This window comes from Ascaphus truei, chromosome 2 (assembly GCF_040206685.1).
Source record: "Ascaphus truei isolate aAscTru1 chromosome 2, aAscTru1.hap1, whole genome shotgun sequence".
NCBI lineage: Eukaryota > Metazoa > Chordata > Amphibia > Anura > Ascaphidae > Ascaphus > Ascaphus truei.
Window position 1 is genome coordinate 166,114,301 of NC_134484.1, and position 14,251 is coordinate 166,128,551.

The window sequence follows — 14,251 nt, forward strand, 5'->3', positions numbered from 1 at the left end:
AGATGCAGATCGAGAAGGATCTGAAGGATCGAGAAAATAGAAGAGGAGGTGTAGTATGTTTATAGGTTAAACCGGATCTAAAGCCAATAATAAGGGAAGATGGATTACGAAGGGAATGATGAAAATGTAGAGACCTTGTGTATAGAAATTAACAGTGGAGGTAAAAGTATAAAGAAAATGTTTTTAGGGATATGCTATAAACCACCAAATATCGGTGAGATTGAGGAAGCTAAAATACTTTTGCAAATGGAGAAGGCAATAAACTGGATCATGTTTGCATAATGGGGGATTTTAATTATCCAGACATAGACTGGGGCAATAAGATTAGCATTACACAAAAGGAAACAGGTTTTTGGAGGTGCTTAAAGAAAATTATATAACCCAAATTATTGAGGAACCAACCAGGAGAAGGGCAAAACAGGATTTGGTCATATCAAACAAAGGAGAAGTAAGAACAAATATTCAAGTCCTGGAACATCTGGGTAACAGTGATCATAACATGGTCTCATTTGAAATAAATTATAAAAAACAGATTACTTGTGTTCAACAAAGACTTTAAACTTTAGAAAAGCAGATTTTAATAAACTGATGGCAAATCTACAAGTAATACATTGGGATGATGTTTTTGCAAGGAAAAATGTACAATATAAATGGGCAGTCTTTAAAACATTGTTAGAAAAGCACACTTATTGATGTATAGCCTTGGGTAATAAGTATAAAAGAAATAAGTCGAAACCAATGTGGCTAAATAAACAGGTAGGAGAGGAAATGGACAAGAAGAGGAAGGTGTTTAGATTCTTTTAGTCAGAAGGGACGGAGGCATCGTAACAGAATTATAAGCAATGTAACAACAATTGCAAAAGGGCAATCAAATTAGCAAAAATGGATAATGAAAAGAGGATTGCAATAGAAAGTAAGGTCAACCCTAAAAAAATCTTTAAGTACCTCAATAACAAAAAAATGAGAAAAGAAAATATAGGACCCTTTCAGTGTGAGATGGGTAGGCAGATTATTGGAGATAAGGAAAAAGCAGAGGTATTAAACACATTCTTTGCCTCTGTGTTTACCAGGGAAGAATCAAGTTCAATAGTTGTGCCGCAGGAGGAAGCCACAACCTCCATATTAATGAACAATTGGTTAACTGAGGAAGAGGTTCATAAGCGACTTGAAAAAATTAAAGTTAATAAGGCACCTGGCCCCGATGGCATACATCCAAGAGTTCTCAAGGAGTTAAGCTTAGTAATAGCAAAACCATTACATTCAATAATCAAGGACTCCATTTCCACAGGCTCAGTACCACAAGATTGGCGTAAAGCAGATGTGGTGCCTATATTTAAAAAGGGAGCTAGATCACAACCGGGAAATTACAGACCTGTAAGCCTGACTTCAATAGTAGGGAAACTACTTGAAGGTTTAATACGGGATAATATTCAGCAATACCTAATGAAAATAAAATTATTAGTAATAGTCAGCACAGATTTATGAAGGATAGATCTTGCCAAACTAACCTTATTTGTTTCTTTGAGGAGGTAAGTAGAAATCGAGACCAGGGTAATGCCGTTGATGTGGTCTACTTAGATTTTGCAAAGGCTTTTGATACGGTTTCACACAAGAGGTTGGTGTACGAAATAAAGAAAGTTGGACTCAGTAATAATATATGCACCTGGATTGAAAACTGGTTAAAGGACAGACAACAGAGGGTTGTCATAAATGGAACTTTTTCAGGTTGGGCTTAAGTCGTGAGTGGAGTACCTTAGGGATCGGTACTGGGACCCCTGCTTTTTAACTTGTTTATTAATGACCTTGAAGTTGGGATCGAGAGCAAAGTCTCCATCTTTGCTGATGATACTAAATTGTGTAAGGTAATAGAATCCGAGCAGGGTGTAATTTCTCTTCAGATGGACTTGGAGAGACTGGAAACGTGGGCAGGTAAATGGCAGATGAGGTTTAATACAAATAAATGTAAGGTTATGCATTTGGGATACAAGAATAAAAAGGCGACTTACAAATTAAATGGAGATTTATTGGGGGAATCCTTGATGGTGAAGGATTTAGGAGTGCTTGTAGACAGCAGGCTTAGCAATAGTGCCCAATGTCATGCAGTAGCTGCAAAGGCAAACAAGATCTTATCTTGCATCAAATGGGCAATGGATGGAAGGGAAGTAAACATAATTATGCCCCTTTACAAAGCATTAGTAAGACCACACCTTGAATATGGAGTACAATTTTGGGCACCAATCCTAAGAAAAGACATTATGGAACTAGAGAGAGTGCAGAGAAGAGCCACCAAATTAATAGAGGGGATGGACATTATAACTTATGAGGATAGGCTAGCTAAATTAGATTTATTTACAATAGAAAAGAGGCGTCTAAGAGGGGATATGATAACTATATTCAAATATATTCAGGGACAATACAAGGAGCTTTCAAAAGAACTATTCATCTCACGGGCAGTACAAAGGACTCTGGGCCATCCCTTAAGGTTGGAGGAAAGGAAATTTCACCAGCAACAAAGGAAAGGGTTCTTTACAGTAAGGGCAGTTAAAATATGGAATTCATTACCCATGGAGACTGTGGCAATAGATTTGTTCAAAAAATGGTTGGACATATTTTTAGATGGGAAAGGTATACAGGGATATACCAAATAAGTATACATGGGAAGGATGTTCATCCAGGGATTCATCCGATTGCCAATTCTTGAAGTCAGGAAGGAATTAATTTTTCCCCTTAATGGGGTTTTTTGTTTGCCTTCCTCTGGATCAATAAGTATAGATATAGGATAAAGTATCTGTTGTCTAAATTTAGCATAGGTTGAACTTGATGGAAGGAAGTCTTTTTTCAACCTCATCTACTATGTAACTATGTAACTATGTAACTTTATAGATACAACAGAAAGATGGCAAACTACACACATCTGTATACAAGAAACCAACTGACAGATGCAGTTACCTCCACAACTCCAGCTTCCATCCAAGTCACACAAAACAAGGTATCATACACAGCCAAGCTTTAAGATACCACCGCATATGCTCGGACACTGAAGACAGAAACAGGCATCTCACAACCCTGACCGAATTGTTCAGACAGAAGGGATACAAACCAAAGACCATTGCCAAAACTATTACATCTGCACTAAAAGCCCCACGAGAACCCCCGCTACAATACAGACAGAAAGAACCTACCACAAGCATACCACTAATGACCACATACAACCCTACCTTAGAGGGTATACGAAAAATAATCAAAGATCTGCAACCCATGCTGGCAGAGGATGTGACATTAAAAGAAATCTTTCCCAAACCTCCCATTCTTGCATTCCGGCAACCACCAAACCTCAAACAGAAGTTAGTCAGCAGAAAACTTCACAACGATTTTAAAGACACTGATAATTGCACAAAACCGTGCAACAACAAACGCTGCAAACTCTGCAAACATATTTGCCAAGATCCCACAGCCAGTCACAACCATAGAACACTTCAATGTTAAGGATCATACAGCTGCTCATCCAGGAATATAGTATATATCAGTGGTTCCCAAACTTTTTCGGTTCAAGGCTCCCCAAGGCGATCAGGATTTTTTCAAGGCTCCCCAAGGTGATCAGGATTTTTCTGCGGCGCCCAATGTAAAAACAAAGTTGTATATACATACCTAACAGTTGCAGCACGCAGTTGGTGTCTCTCTCAGACACACTCTCTCACTCTCTCAGGCACACTCTCTCACTCTCTCAGACACACTCTCTCAGACACACTCTCTCACTCACACTCTCTCACTCACACTCTCTCACTCACACTGTCTCAGACACACTCTCTCAGACACACTTTCGCTCACTCTCTCAGACACACTCTCGCTCACTCTCTCAGACACTCACTCTCTCAGACACTCACTCTCTCAGACACTCACTCGCTCACTCTCTCAGACACTCACTCTCTCACTCTCTCAGACACACTCACTCTCACTCTCTCAGACACACTCACTCTCAGTCTCTCAGACACACTCATTCTCACTCTCTCAGACACTCACTCTCTCAGACACACTCTCGCTCACTCTCTCAGACACACTCTCGCTCACTCTCTCAGACACACTCTCTCACTCTCTCAGACACTCACTCTCTCAGACACACTCACTCTCACTCTCTCAGACACATTCACTCTTACTCTCTCAGACACACTCACTCTCACTCTCTCAGACAATCTCACTCTCTCAGACACTCTGACTCTCTTAGACACACACTCTCCCAGACTCTCACTGATACACACACACACACACACACACAGTGGAGAGCAGTGGCAGCGACGGATGTGAGTGACTAGGGGGGAGGGAGGGAGGAAAGGCAGGAGATCCTTGCAGGCTGCTCCCTGCACACAGTCACTGATACACACACACACACAGATACACACACACATACAGATACACACACACAGATACACACACACACACACAGATACACATACACACACACACACACAGATACACACACACACACACACACACATTGGAGAGCAGTGTAGAGCAGAAGTAGCGACGGATGTGAGTGACTGAGGGGGGGGGGAGGAAAGGCAGGAGATCCGTGTAGGCAGCTCCTTGCCTCCCCCTGCACTCACTGCCAGGACAGGCAAATGTACAGCAAATCACCCCCTACCTTTTCCTATCACCTGGGGCAGAAGGGGACGGGACACCGTGCAGCCACCAGCAGACAGACGAGCCAGGAGCGGGAAGGCAGACACACACACTCACCGTGTGCTCTGCACAAAGCAGAAGGCCCACCCCCGGCTTCCTCTGACCTGCAGCCAATCCCCTTCAGCCCTGGCTGGCATTAAGGAGGGATGGTGGGGAGGGGAGGGATAATCGTGGCGCCCCTCTAGGCAAGCCACGGCGCACCAGGCGCCGTGGCGCACAGATATATGATTCAGTGCAACAAATGTGACCAAGGTTGCTACTTTGGGGAAACCAGCCAAAAACTACAAGGCAGAATAAATATGCACAGACACTCCATACTCCATCACGAAGAAGAAATATACTGCTCACCTGTAGGACATCACTTCTCACAACCAGATCATTCCATAAATGATTTAAAAATCAAAATCCTCAATGGAATGTTTAAACGCACCCAAGAACGAAAAACATTTGAACTCAGAATGATAAGACTCTTTGACACCAAAACCAAAGGACTTAATGCAGACATGGGTTTTCTCACACCCTAACAAAATTGTTTGTAATTATCCTGCTTGTCTCCATTCTTATCCACACTTTCTCTTCCCCCCCAGCATCCCTCCCCCTCCCCACCTTTCTTTGTCACTGTCCCCTGGCTTCAAACACTTTTAACACCCTACCTTATCTACAGTCCATATCTGTTGTTTTTTTTTCTCTACACTGTTTTGTATATCAGTATTGCTTGACCTGAAGAAGAGAGGATAACTCTCGAAAGCTTGTCCTATGACATAAATTGTTAGTCCAATAAAAAAAGGTATCACTGAAGAACTCATTTATTCTGCACTATCGCAACTGGACTAACACGGCTATTTTCTGTTTTATACATATATACACATATATACGTATACACATTCAAAATATATACATATATACGCATACATATATACACATATATATGTATACACATTTGAAATATAATGTCCAAGAAGCTCTGCCACCTTTAACCAGGTTTAGGTTTTTCAGAAATAAGGCACATTGCCAAAACATACGTTTTCAAAAGCTTACAGTATCTCGTAATCCACTTATGTGTCTATCAGTCTGAGTGCCTGTTGGTGACTAAAGACCCAAATGTCTACAATAGACTGTCTTTTGGGGGATGAGTGCGCAAATGAGCCCAATAGCTACAGGACTGATACTTCAGCAAGGAATGGTCTGAGAAATTGTAAGAGGGATCAAGTAAAGCAAGCCATATGCTTTATTTCTTTCCTATTAAGAGCCTGCACTGCCTCTTTCTGCTAACACAGAGAAATGCATGATCCTTTCTCTGTCTCTCTGTGAAAGTATCAGAACGGCATAACAATATGAAACTAGCAGTGCTATGAAAACTAGCAGCTCATCTGTGCACTTTAGAGGTGAGGTCTTCACAAGCAAAGCGGGGTGCAGCAGTCATAAAGTACAAGAAAAGAGGAGGCACTGAGCTACTTAGAGGCGGAGCACACTCCTCTCTTTCCTCCTATCTCGCTCCCAGAGATTGTCAGAGGAAACTTCTTATTCTCCTATGAGCCGTTCCTCATTCTCTCTCCACCTGTTAAACCTACAAACTACTTCCCTGGCAACCAGCTCTTTGCAGTCACTTTGACACGATTCCACAAACTGAATATTGCATGAACTTTTTTTTTTTTTTTATTTCATTTCGTCACTTAGTACCAAGCACATTTGCTGTACGCTCACAAGAAACGTTTCAACGCATTGAGAAAAAAAGAATAGTCCACTGCAAACGTCTGACACACGGGGCAACATCCGAAGCTCCAAAGCGATGGACCAAGTCACACAACTCTGCAACGAAAGCGAGGGGCTGGTGATGGAAATGAACAGGTCTCACTGTTCGGAGAAACCCTCGGCAAGACTCTTGGGCATCGGCATGGACAACGTTATCACCCTGGTGGTTTTCGGAATAATATTCGCTCTGGGGGTTCTAGGCAACTCCTTGGTCATCACGGTGCTAGCGAGAAGCAAGCCTGGAAAGCGTCGCAGTACCACCAACATCTTCATCTTGAACCTGAGCATCGCAGACCTAGCTTACCTACTTTTCTGCATCCCTTTCCAGTCCACTGTTTATGTGCTGCCAACCTGGGTGCTGGGGGCTTTCATCTGCAAGTTCATCCATTACTTCTTCACTTTGTCCATGCTGGTCAGCATTTTTACCTTGTCTGCCATGTCGGTAGATCGTTATGTGGCTATAGTGCACTCCAGGAGGTCTTCCTCTATCCGTGTGTCCAGAAATGCCCTGCTTGGAGTTATTCTCATCTGGATCCTCTCCATAGCCATGGCGTCCCCTGTTGCCTATAACCAGCGCTTGATTCATCGGAGCTATAATCAGACTTTCTGCTGGGAGTTTTGGCCCAATCTTAAGCATAAGAGGATATACGTCGTGTGCACTTTCGTATTTGGCTACCTGATTCCCCTGCTTCTGATCTCCTTCTGCTATGCCAAGGTAATTTTCTGTTACATGTATATATAATGCACATTTGTTCATGAGAAGATGTCCCCTTGATGCTGCTGATGTGTATTTGGATCCCGAAAAGTACAATATATTTCATTGAGTTTTGTGGAACAGCTCACAAGTGAATTTGGTGCGTTAAACACCAGTTCTGTGTTAACTGATTTAAGAATCCATAACTCTATATAAACTGTAGTCCTGTCACTTGTAACAATACATTTATGACAGTACTTAATGAAAGAATAGGAAATAAGGACGCCCACAATTAAATATTACACACAGGTTACAATAATACTGAATATCACATATAATTAATACACAGTTTTAAGAAGTCCATCTGCATTGACCCCTTGCCAGGTCTGGTAGGTCATGTGGAATGTCATTTGCTTTAACTATGGTATACTGTAGCTCAGGAACACACAAACCCATAAGTAGTGATATTTATTTATTAGGGAATGTAAAAGATCAATATGTGTGTATGCATTGCGGGATCAACCGTTGCAAATATATGAATAATATAGTATGATAGAATGTGATATACTTTAATACAATATAATAATCGTTTAGATGGTCCTTTCTCTAAGTACTGTGACGTGAACGTTACATATTTAAGGTATTTAGGGGCTCCCAGACTTGTTTATTTTTTTATCACTGAAATACTGGCATTGTCACTTTGGAGTAGAACAAGCATACAGTACACCGATTTAGGGCGAGTGCTTATTGTATTTAGAACTGCCGATCACCTGTTGACTGCAAAATGGGGCACTGTCATTTCCAATCTACTGGACAAAGGTGCATACCCTAGCATCATAGATCTGATCATTAATTGTCATCAAGTACTGTATATTGGACATGTACTCTTCATGTTACCAGCTGAAGCCTTGCTCTATTACCTTTTCTAATTACCCCCCTTCCACAAGCCGAAAACAAACAGACCCTGGTAAATCAGTACACATTAGAACTTTGATTTCATTATACTGTGAAAAACATGTCAATTTAACACTTATACAAATCTGTTTCTTGGAAGAGCTCACAAAAGAAGGTGAGGGTAATGCGCTTTTTAAAAAAATAAATAAAGTGCTCTGTCTGAATTTGATGAATCATCTAATGGTTTGATGAATGTTCTTCCATTTGGAACATTTAATTGCATGTGCAGCGCTGGTGAACCAAGCTACAATGTAGCGAGTCACTGAGTTAATATATACTCCATATACTGTAGTTTTAACTGTGTACACTCTTCTTGTTTTATTTCTATTGTTCTGTAAGGTTGAAGTTTCACAGATGGGGAATAGGAATCACACTGGTTTTTTTAGAGCACACGCAGTATACAACAGTGACTATAATTTCGTATATATATCTGGGTCTGATATTTCCAGTATTGATTATTTTATATATTGTGACTACTGTACCTCTAGGTAGGGGTGGATGGTTATTACCATAGTCAAAATGTAGGATTTAATTGGCTAATTACTGTATGCTGCATATTTCTAGTTATATGGATATGAAACACATTCATGTGAAGTGTGTAGATAATGTGCTTGTTTCACCAATCATCCCATCTATTACCCTCTGTGTTGTCAAATCTCTTATACAGTATTTCAATGAAAAGGACATGTTAACTATCACTTGTCTGAATACCAATAGAAGGTGAGGTGCAGATACAATAGTTTGCTGCTACTGTAACACATTTTGAAGCCAACAACTCATACTAAATGAACTTAAAACCATGCTCTTTTCACATGTTAAAACACTCTTTCCTCATATACAGATTTGAGCTAATGCTATACTTTTCTCTCATTAGTCTTGCTTAATACATGTGATTGAATTGACTGGCCATTCATACACCAATTATATTTAGAAAAAACTACAGTGATTGTGGCAGACGTGAGCTTTTTTGCTTATTGTCACTATAGTGGGATCTGTAATTATTTTATACTGTATTTCCTTTTCGAATGCATCTTGGGAAGTAAGAATATTGTAAATGCAAATAATGAAACTGTTATTTTGTTAGTGATTTTTGTTGCATCATTTTAAAATTCACCAAATTTAGAAAATTCTTAAAGATTTGTTGAAATCTTTTGTGCCTCTTAGTCAATTATTTGAGCAAGTTAAACATGCTGTATAAACATGTTAAAAAACATGACATTTAAAATTCTATAAAATCAGTAAATATAGGTTATTCTTAATAGTTTATCCTAATCCCACATGCATTGCAAAAGCATTTGTTTAATACAGTACATATGTTTTCCAAAGTAAAGTGGAAATATATATTACACATACATTTTATTTCAACTGCTATCTAGATATTACAATGTTTCCTTACAAACACACACACACACACACACACACACACACACACACACACACACACACACACACACACACACACACACACACACACACACACACACACACACTTTCATTCAACTCATCACTAAAACATTTATTTTCATTTCAGAATATATGCACATTAAATCAAGAGTGAAATAAAACCAAATGCAGCTTATTCCCAGGGGATTAATGCATTCCTATTTTGGCTAACCCTGTTACTCAGGAATCTGTAAATCATCTGAAACACAACTTGTCCTTTTTCAAAACATATTTGACTGTAATTTATTGCTCACATAAATATTTTTAAATTCCTCATATTTATATTCCTAATTTCTCAGTGATATAACAAGCACAGCATAACAGTTGTTGTGCTAAAGATGAAGAAGAAAATGTACAAATTAGGCAATTACATGATAAATAAGGATGAACAATAATGGCATAAATGAGTGTCATTACATTGTGTTCTCATAATGAAAGTTACATAGTAGATGAGGTTGAAAAAACACATATGTCCATCAAATGTAACCTATGTTAAATTTAGATGACAGATACTTATCAGATACTTACAGGTATATTTGTATTTACAGTATATTGATCTCATAATATTGCAAGGGGAAAAGTGAATTTCTCCTTGGATCAAAATCTTTCCCATGTTTACTTATTTGATATATCCCTGTATACCTTTCCTTTCTAAAAAGATGCTCAACAGTTTTTTGAAGATATATATGGTATCTACCATCACAGTCTCAATCGGTAATTAATTCCACAGTTCAACTGCCCTTACTCTAAAGAACCCTTTCCTTCTTTGCTGGTGAAATGTCTTTTCCTCCAACCTTAAGGAATGACCCTGTGTCTTTGTACAGCCCTTGGGATGAATAATTATTTTGAAAGCTCCTTGTATTGATCCTGAATATATTTGTATATAGTTATTATATCCCCACTTTGACGCCTCTTTTCTAATGTAAACAAATCTAATTTAGCTAGCTTCTCCTCATATGTAAGATTTTCCTACCCCTTTACTAATTTGGGGTCTCTTCTCTGCACTTTTTCTACTTTCATCAAACTACTACTACTTTTATTAAGGCGTGGTCCCGAAAACTGTACTCCATTCAAGGTTTGACATTACTAATGCTTTATACAGCAGTGGCATAATTATGTTTATTTCACTTCCCTCCATACTCCATTTAATGCAAGATACGATTTTATTTGCTTTTGCAGCTACTGCATGACATTGGGCACTATTGCTAAGTCTGCTGTCTACAAGCATTCCTAAATCCTCCTCCATCAAGGATTCCCCTAATTTTGCCGCATTTAATTTGTAAGTTGCCTGTTTGTTTTTGTTTCCCAAATGCACAACCTTACATTTATCTGTATTAAACATTATCTGCCATTTACCTGCCCAAGTTTCCAGTCTATTCAAGTCCTTCTGGAGAGAAATAACATCATGCTCTGATTTTACTGCTTTACATAATTTAGTGTTATCAGCAAAGACGGAGACTCTGCTCTTTATACCAACCTCAAGGTCATTAATAAACAAGTTCAAAAGCAGGGGTCCCAGTACCGATCTTTGAGGTACTCCACTCACAAGTTAACCCAACCTGAAAAGGTTTCATTTATGACTACTCTCTGTTGTTTATCATTCAATCAGTTTTCAATTCAGGGTTTAAATCAATATTTTTACTGAAATCAATTTCCTTTACTGACACTAACCTCTTGTGTGGCACAGTATCAAAAGCCTTTGCAAAATCTAAGTAGACCACATCAACTGTATTACCTTTGTCTCAATTCTTCTTACCTCCTCAAATAAACTAATAAGGTTAGTTTGGAACGACATATCCTTCATAAATTCATAATGGTATAGGATCGGTAGAGGTGATTTTACCCAAAGCAGGTAAGAAAGGTATAACATGTACTGCTCAGCTACTTGTTGTCCCCCCAGTGTTTTGTTCTTATATGGCTTCCTTAGGATACATTCAGATAAAGAAAAGGCAGGACATAGTGTAGTATCATACTGTACAAATGTATTACACAACATAACATGTAGCAATCACACTCATGTTTTGTAAGTATAAAGTGTCTGTGGAGAAAAGTATCATAAAGTGAAGCTATCTACATCTTTTAATATCCTTAAACCTGGATGCACACTGAATACTATGGACTAATTTCTGATTTCATTTCCTCACACAGGTATGTTTGTTTGATTGGAACCCCTTTATCATATTAAGCCCATCTGCTATTGATCTTTACTTAACATCTACCTGGTATGAGCTGAATAGGCAGACTCCCTCCCTTAATTGTTAATTAAGTGACTGTGTGTTAGAGTATGTAAGTGAGTCTATCTTGGCTGTGAGCCATATGGCTGTGTCAACCCAAAGTGTCACATAAAGTGTCTGTGAGTCATACTGGAGTTGAATACTACAAGAAGATCTGGACTTTGCACTTAAAAAACAACTACAACCTTGTAACTGTGAGAACTTGGCTTTCTAATTGCTGTGATACTTTGTTCACTTCCTTTCCGCCAATACATGGTTTAGTATCTCCTTCTGTATCTCACTATGTCCTCCCTATTGCTTTTTCTGTTTAATGTCCCCTCACTCCTTTGTAAACGTTTCTGTTCTCTCCAACTTCCCCACTTCCCTCCTTTCCACATTTCTTCATCTCTCCTCCCCTCCACCTATGCATGTGCCCATACACTGCACCATTATTTATACACCTCCTTCCCAACAACTTTCTTACCCCTCAATATAAAGCACCCACAAATCTTCTATTCACACCCTCTTTCTACTCCTTCCTGCTGCTCGAGATATCTCTCCTAATCCTGAACCCAGACAAAAACACACCTGCTCTCATCCATGCCTCCCTGCTATCCCCTCCTATGCAAATGGTGTTAACCTTCTGATTTAATCCTGACCATTTTACCACAGCTGGCTTCATCAGGAGGCAATAATCGGTGGCCCTACTAGTACACATTTATCTAGGGCTGCCTATTAGACTAAAGAGTCAATCAGCAAGATACCACTTAAAGAGCCCTAACCTATCCAATACATTAAATAGTTAGAACAATCCATACATAAATAGAAATATGATATTTATACAAATAGCTTAAAATGCATGACAAATATTAAACTAATAATAAAAACGAAAACATTTGAAAAATGCACATTAAATACTAACTTAACATGAGATCTAAATGTAACCACATAGAGCGCAATACACACAACATTAAAGGAAAATGGGAATGCACATTAAGTTCTAAATGAATTCAAAAAGCTCTTTATTAGACCACATTAGACTCAATCAACATACAGTGAATGAAATGGATGGGAAAACAGATAAACATGTATCAGTACAGAATCACTGGATAGAGATACATAAATTAATTAAAATAAAATGTAACAACTATAACAATCATGTAGTCAAATGTATATCCATCAAAATGGAAAAAATGAAATATAAAACCAACATATAAATATAAAATTATATATATGACAGTACATTGCGAGACTGAATGAGATACAAAAGAGAAAGAGCTGGATCACATAAAAGCACTAAGGTCAATATCTACATTGAGACCCCCCAAGACTAAGGTTCCTTGACTTGTATACCCAAAAAGTTTCCATCTGGATCAGTTTTTTCATCTTAATCCCCACCCAAATCTAAGTATAGTAGACCACATCAACTGCATTACCCTGGTTTAAATGACTACTTACTTTCTCAAAGAAACTAATGAGGTCAGTTTGACACAACCTATGCTTCATAAATCTATGGTGACTATTACTAATAATTTTGGTAACCATTAGGTATTCCTGAATATTATCCCGTACTAAACCTTCAAGTAGCTTCCCCACTATTGATGTAAGGCTTAAAAGTCTGTAATTTCCTGGTTGTGATTAGCTCCCTTTTTAAATATACAGTAGGCATCATGTCTACTTTAAGCCAATCTTGTCGTGAGCCTATGGAAATGGAGTCTTGAATATTAAAATGTACTGGTTTGGCTATTACTGAACTTAGCTCTTTAAGAAAACTTAGGTGCATTCCATTGGGGCTAGGTGCCTTATTTACTTTCATTTTAACAAGCCGCCTATGCACTTCTTCCTCAGTTAACCAATTGTTTGTTAATATAGAGGTTGTGGCTTCCTAATGTGGTGCTATTTTTGCAATTATCGCCTCCCTGGTAAATACAGAGACAAATAATGTATTTAATACCTTTGCCTTTTCCTTATCTCCAACAATGTGTCTGCCCAATTTACACTGAAAGGGTCCTATATTATGTATTCAAATATTTTTCTCAAGGTACTGAAATAAAATGTTATGGTTGATCTTACGTTCTATTGCAATCTTTTTTTCCTTTTAAAATTTTGCCAAACTGATTGCCCTTTTGCAATTTTTGTTACATTCCTTATAATTCTGATTGGATGCCTCCATCCCTTCTGACTTTAAGAATCTAAATGCCTGCCTTTTTCTTTCCATTTCCCCCTATGTTTTTATCTAGCCACATTGACTTAGACTGGTTTCTTTTATATTTATTACCCAAGGTTATACACTGATAAGTGAACTTATCTAACAATGTTTTAAAGACTGCCCATTTATCTTCCACATTTTTCCCTGCAAAAATGTAATCCCAATTTATTCATTTTTCTATTATTCCTCAGTTTATTAAAATCTACCATTCAAAAATTTAAAATCTTTTTTGAACCCATATAGTAAGGTTTTTGATCATTTAATTCAAATGAGACTGTGTTGTGATCACTGTTTCCAAAATACTCCTTG

At 38.4% G+C, this 14,251-nt stretch overlaps 1 protein-coding gene across 1 annotated transcript in view; it reads left to right on the forward strand.

Moving 5' to 3' along the window:
* The first annotated feature begins 5,860 nt into the window (after positions 1–5,860).
* GALR1 (galanin receptor 1) overlaps positions 5,861–14,251 on the forward strand; it is a 248,512-nt gene continuing 240,121 nt past the window's right edge. Inside the window, exon 1 of the mRNA XM_075585512.1 lies at positions 5,861–7,144. Within this exon, the coding sequence (XP_075441627.1) occupies positions 6,467–7,144 (678 nt within the window). The 5' untranslated portion in view covers positions 5,861–6,466. The remainder of the gene's footprint in view (positions 7,145–14,251) is intronic.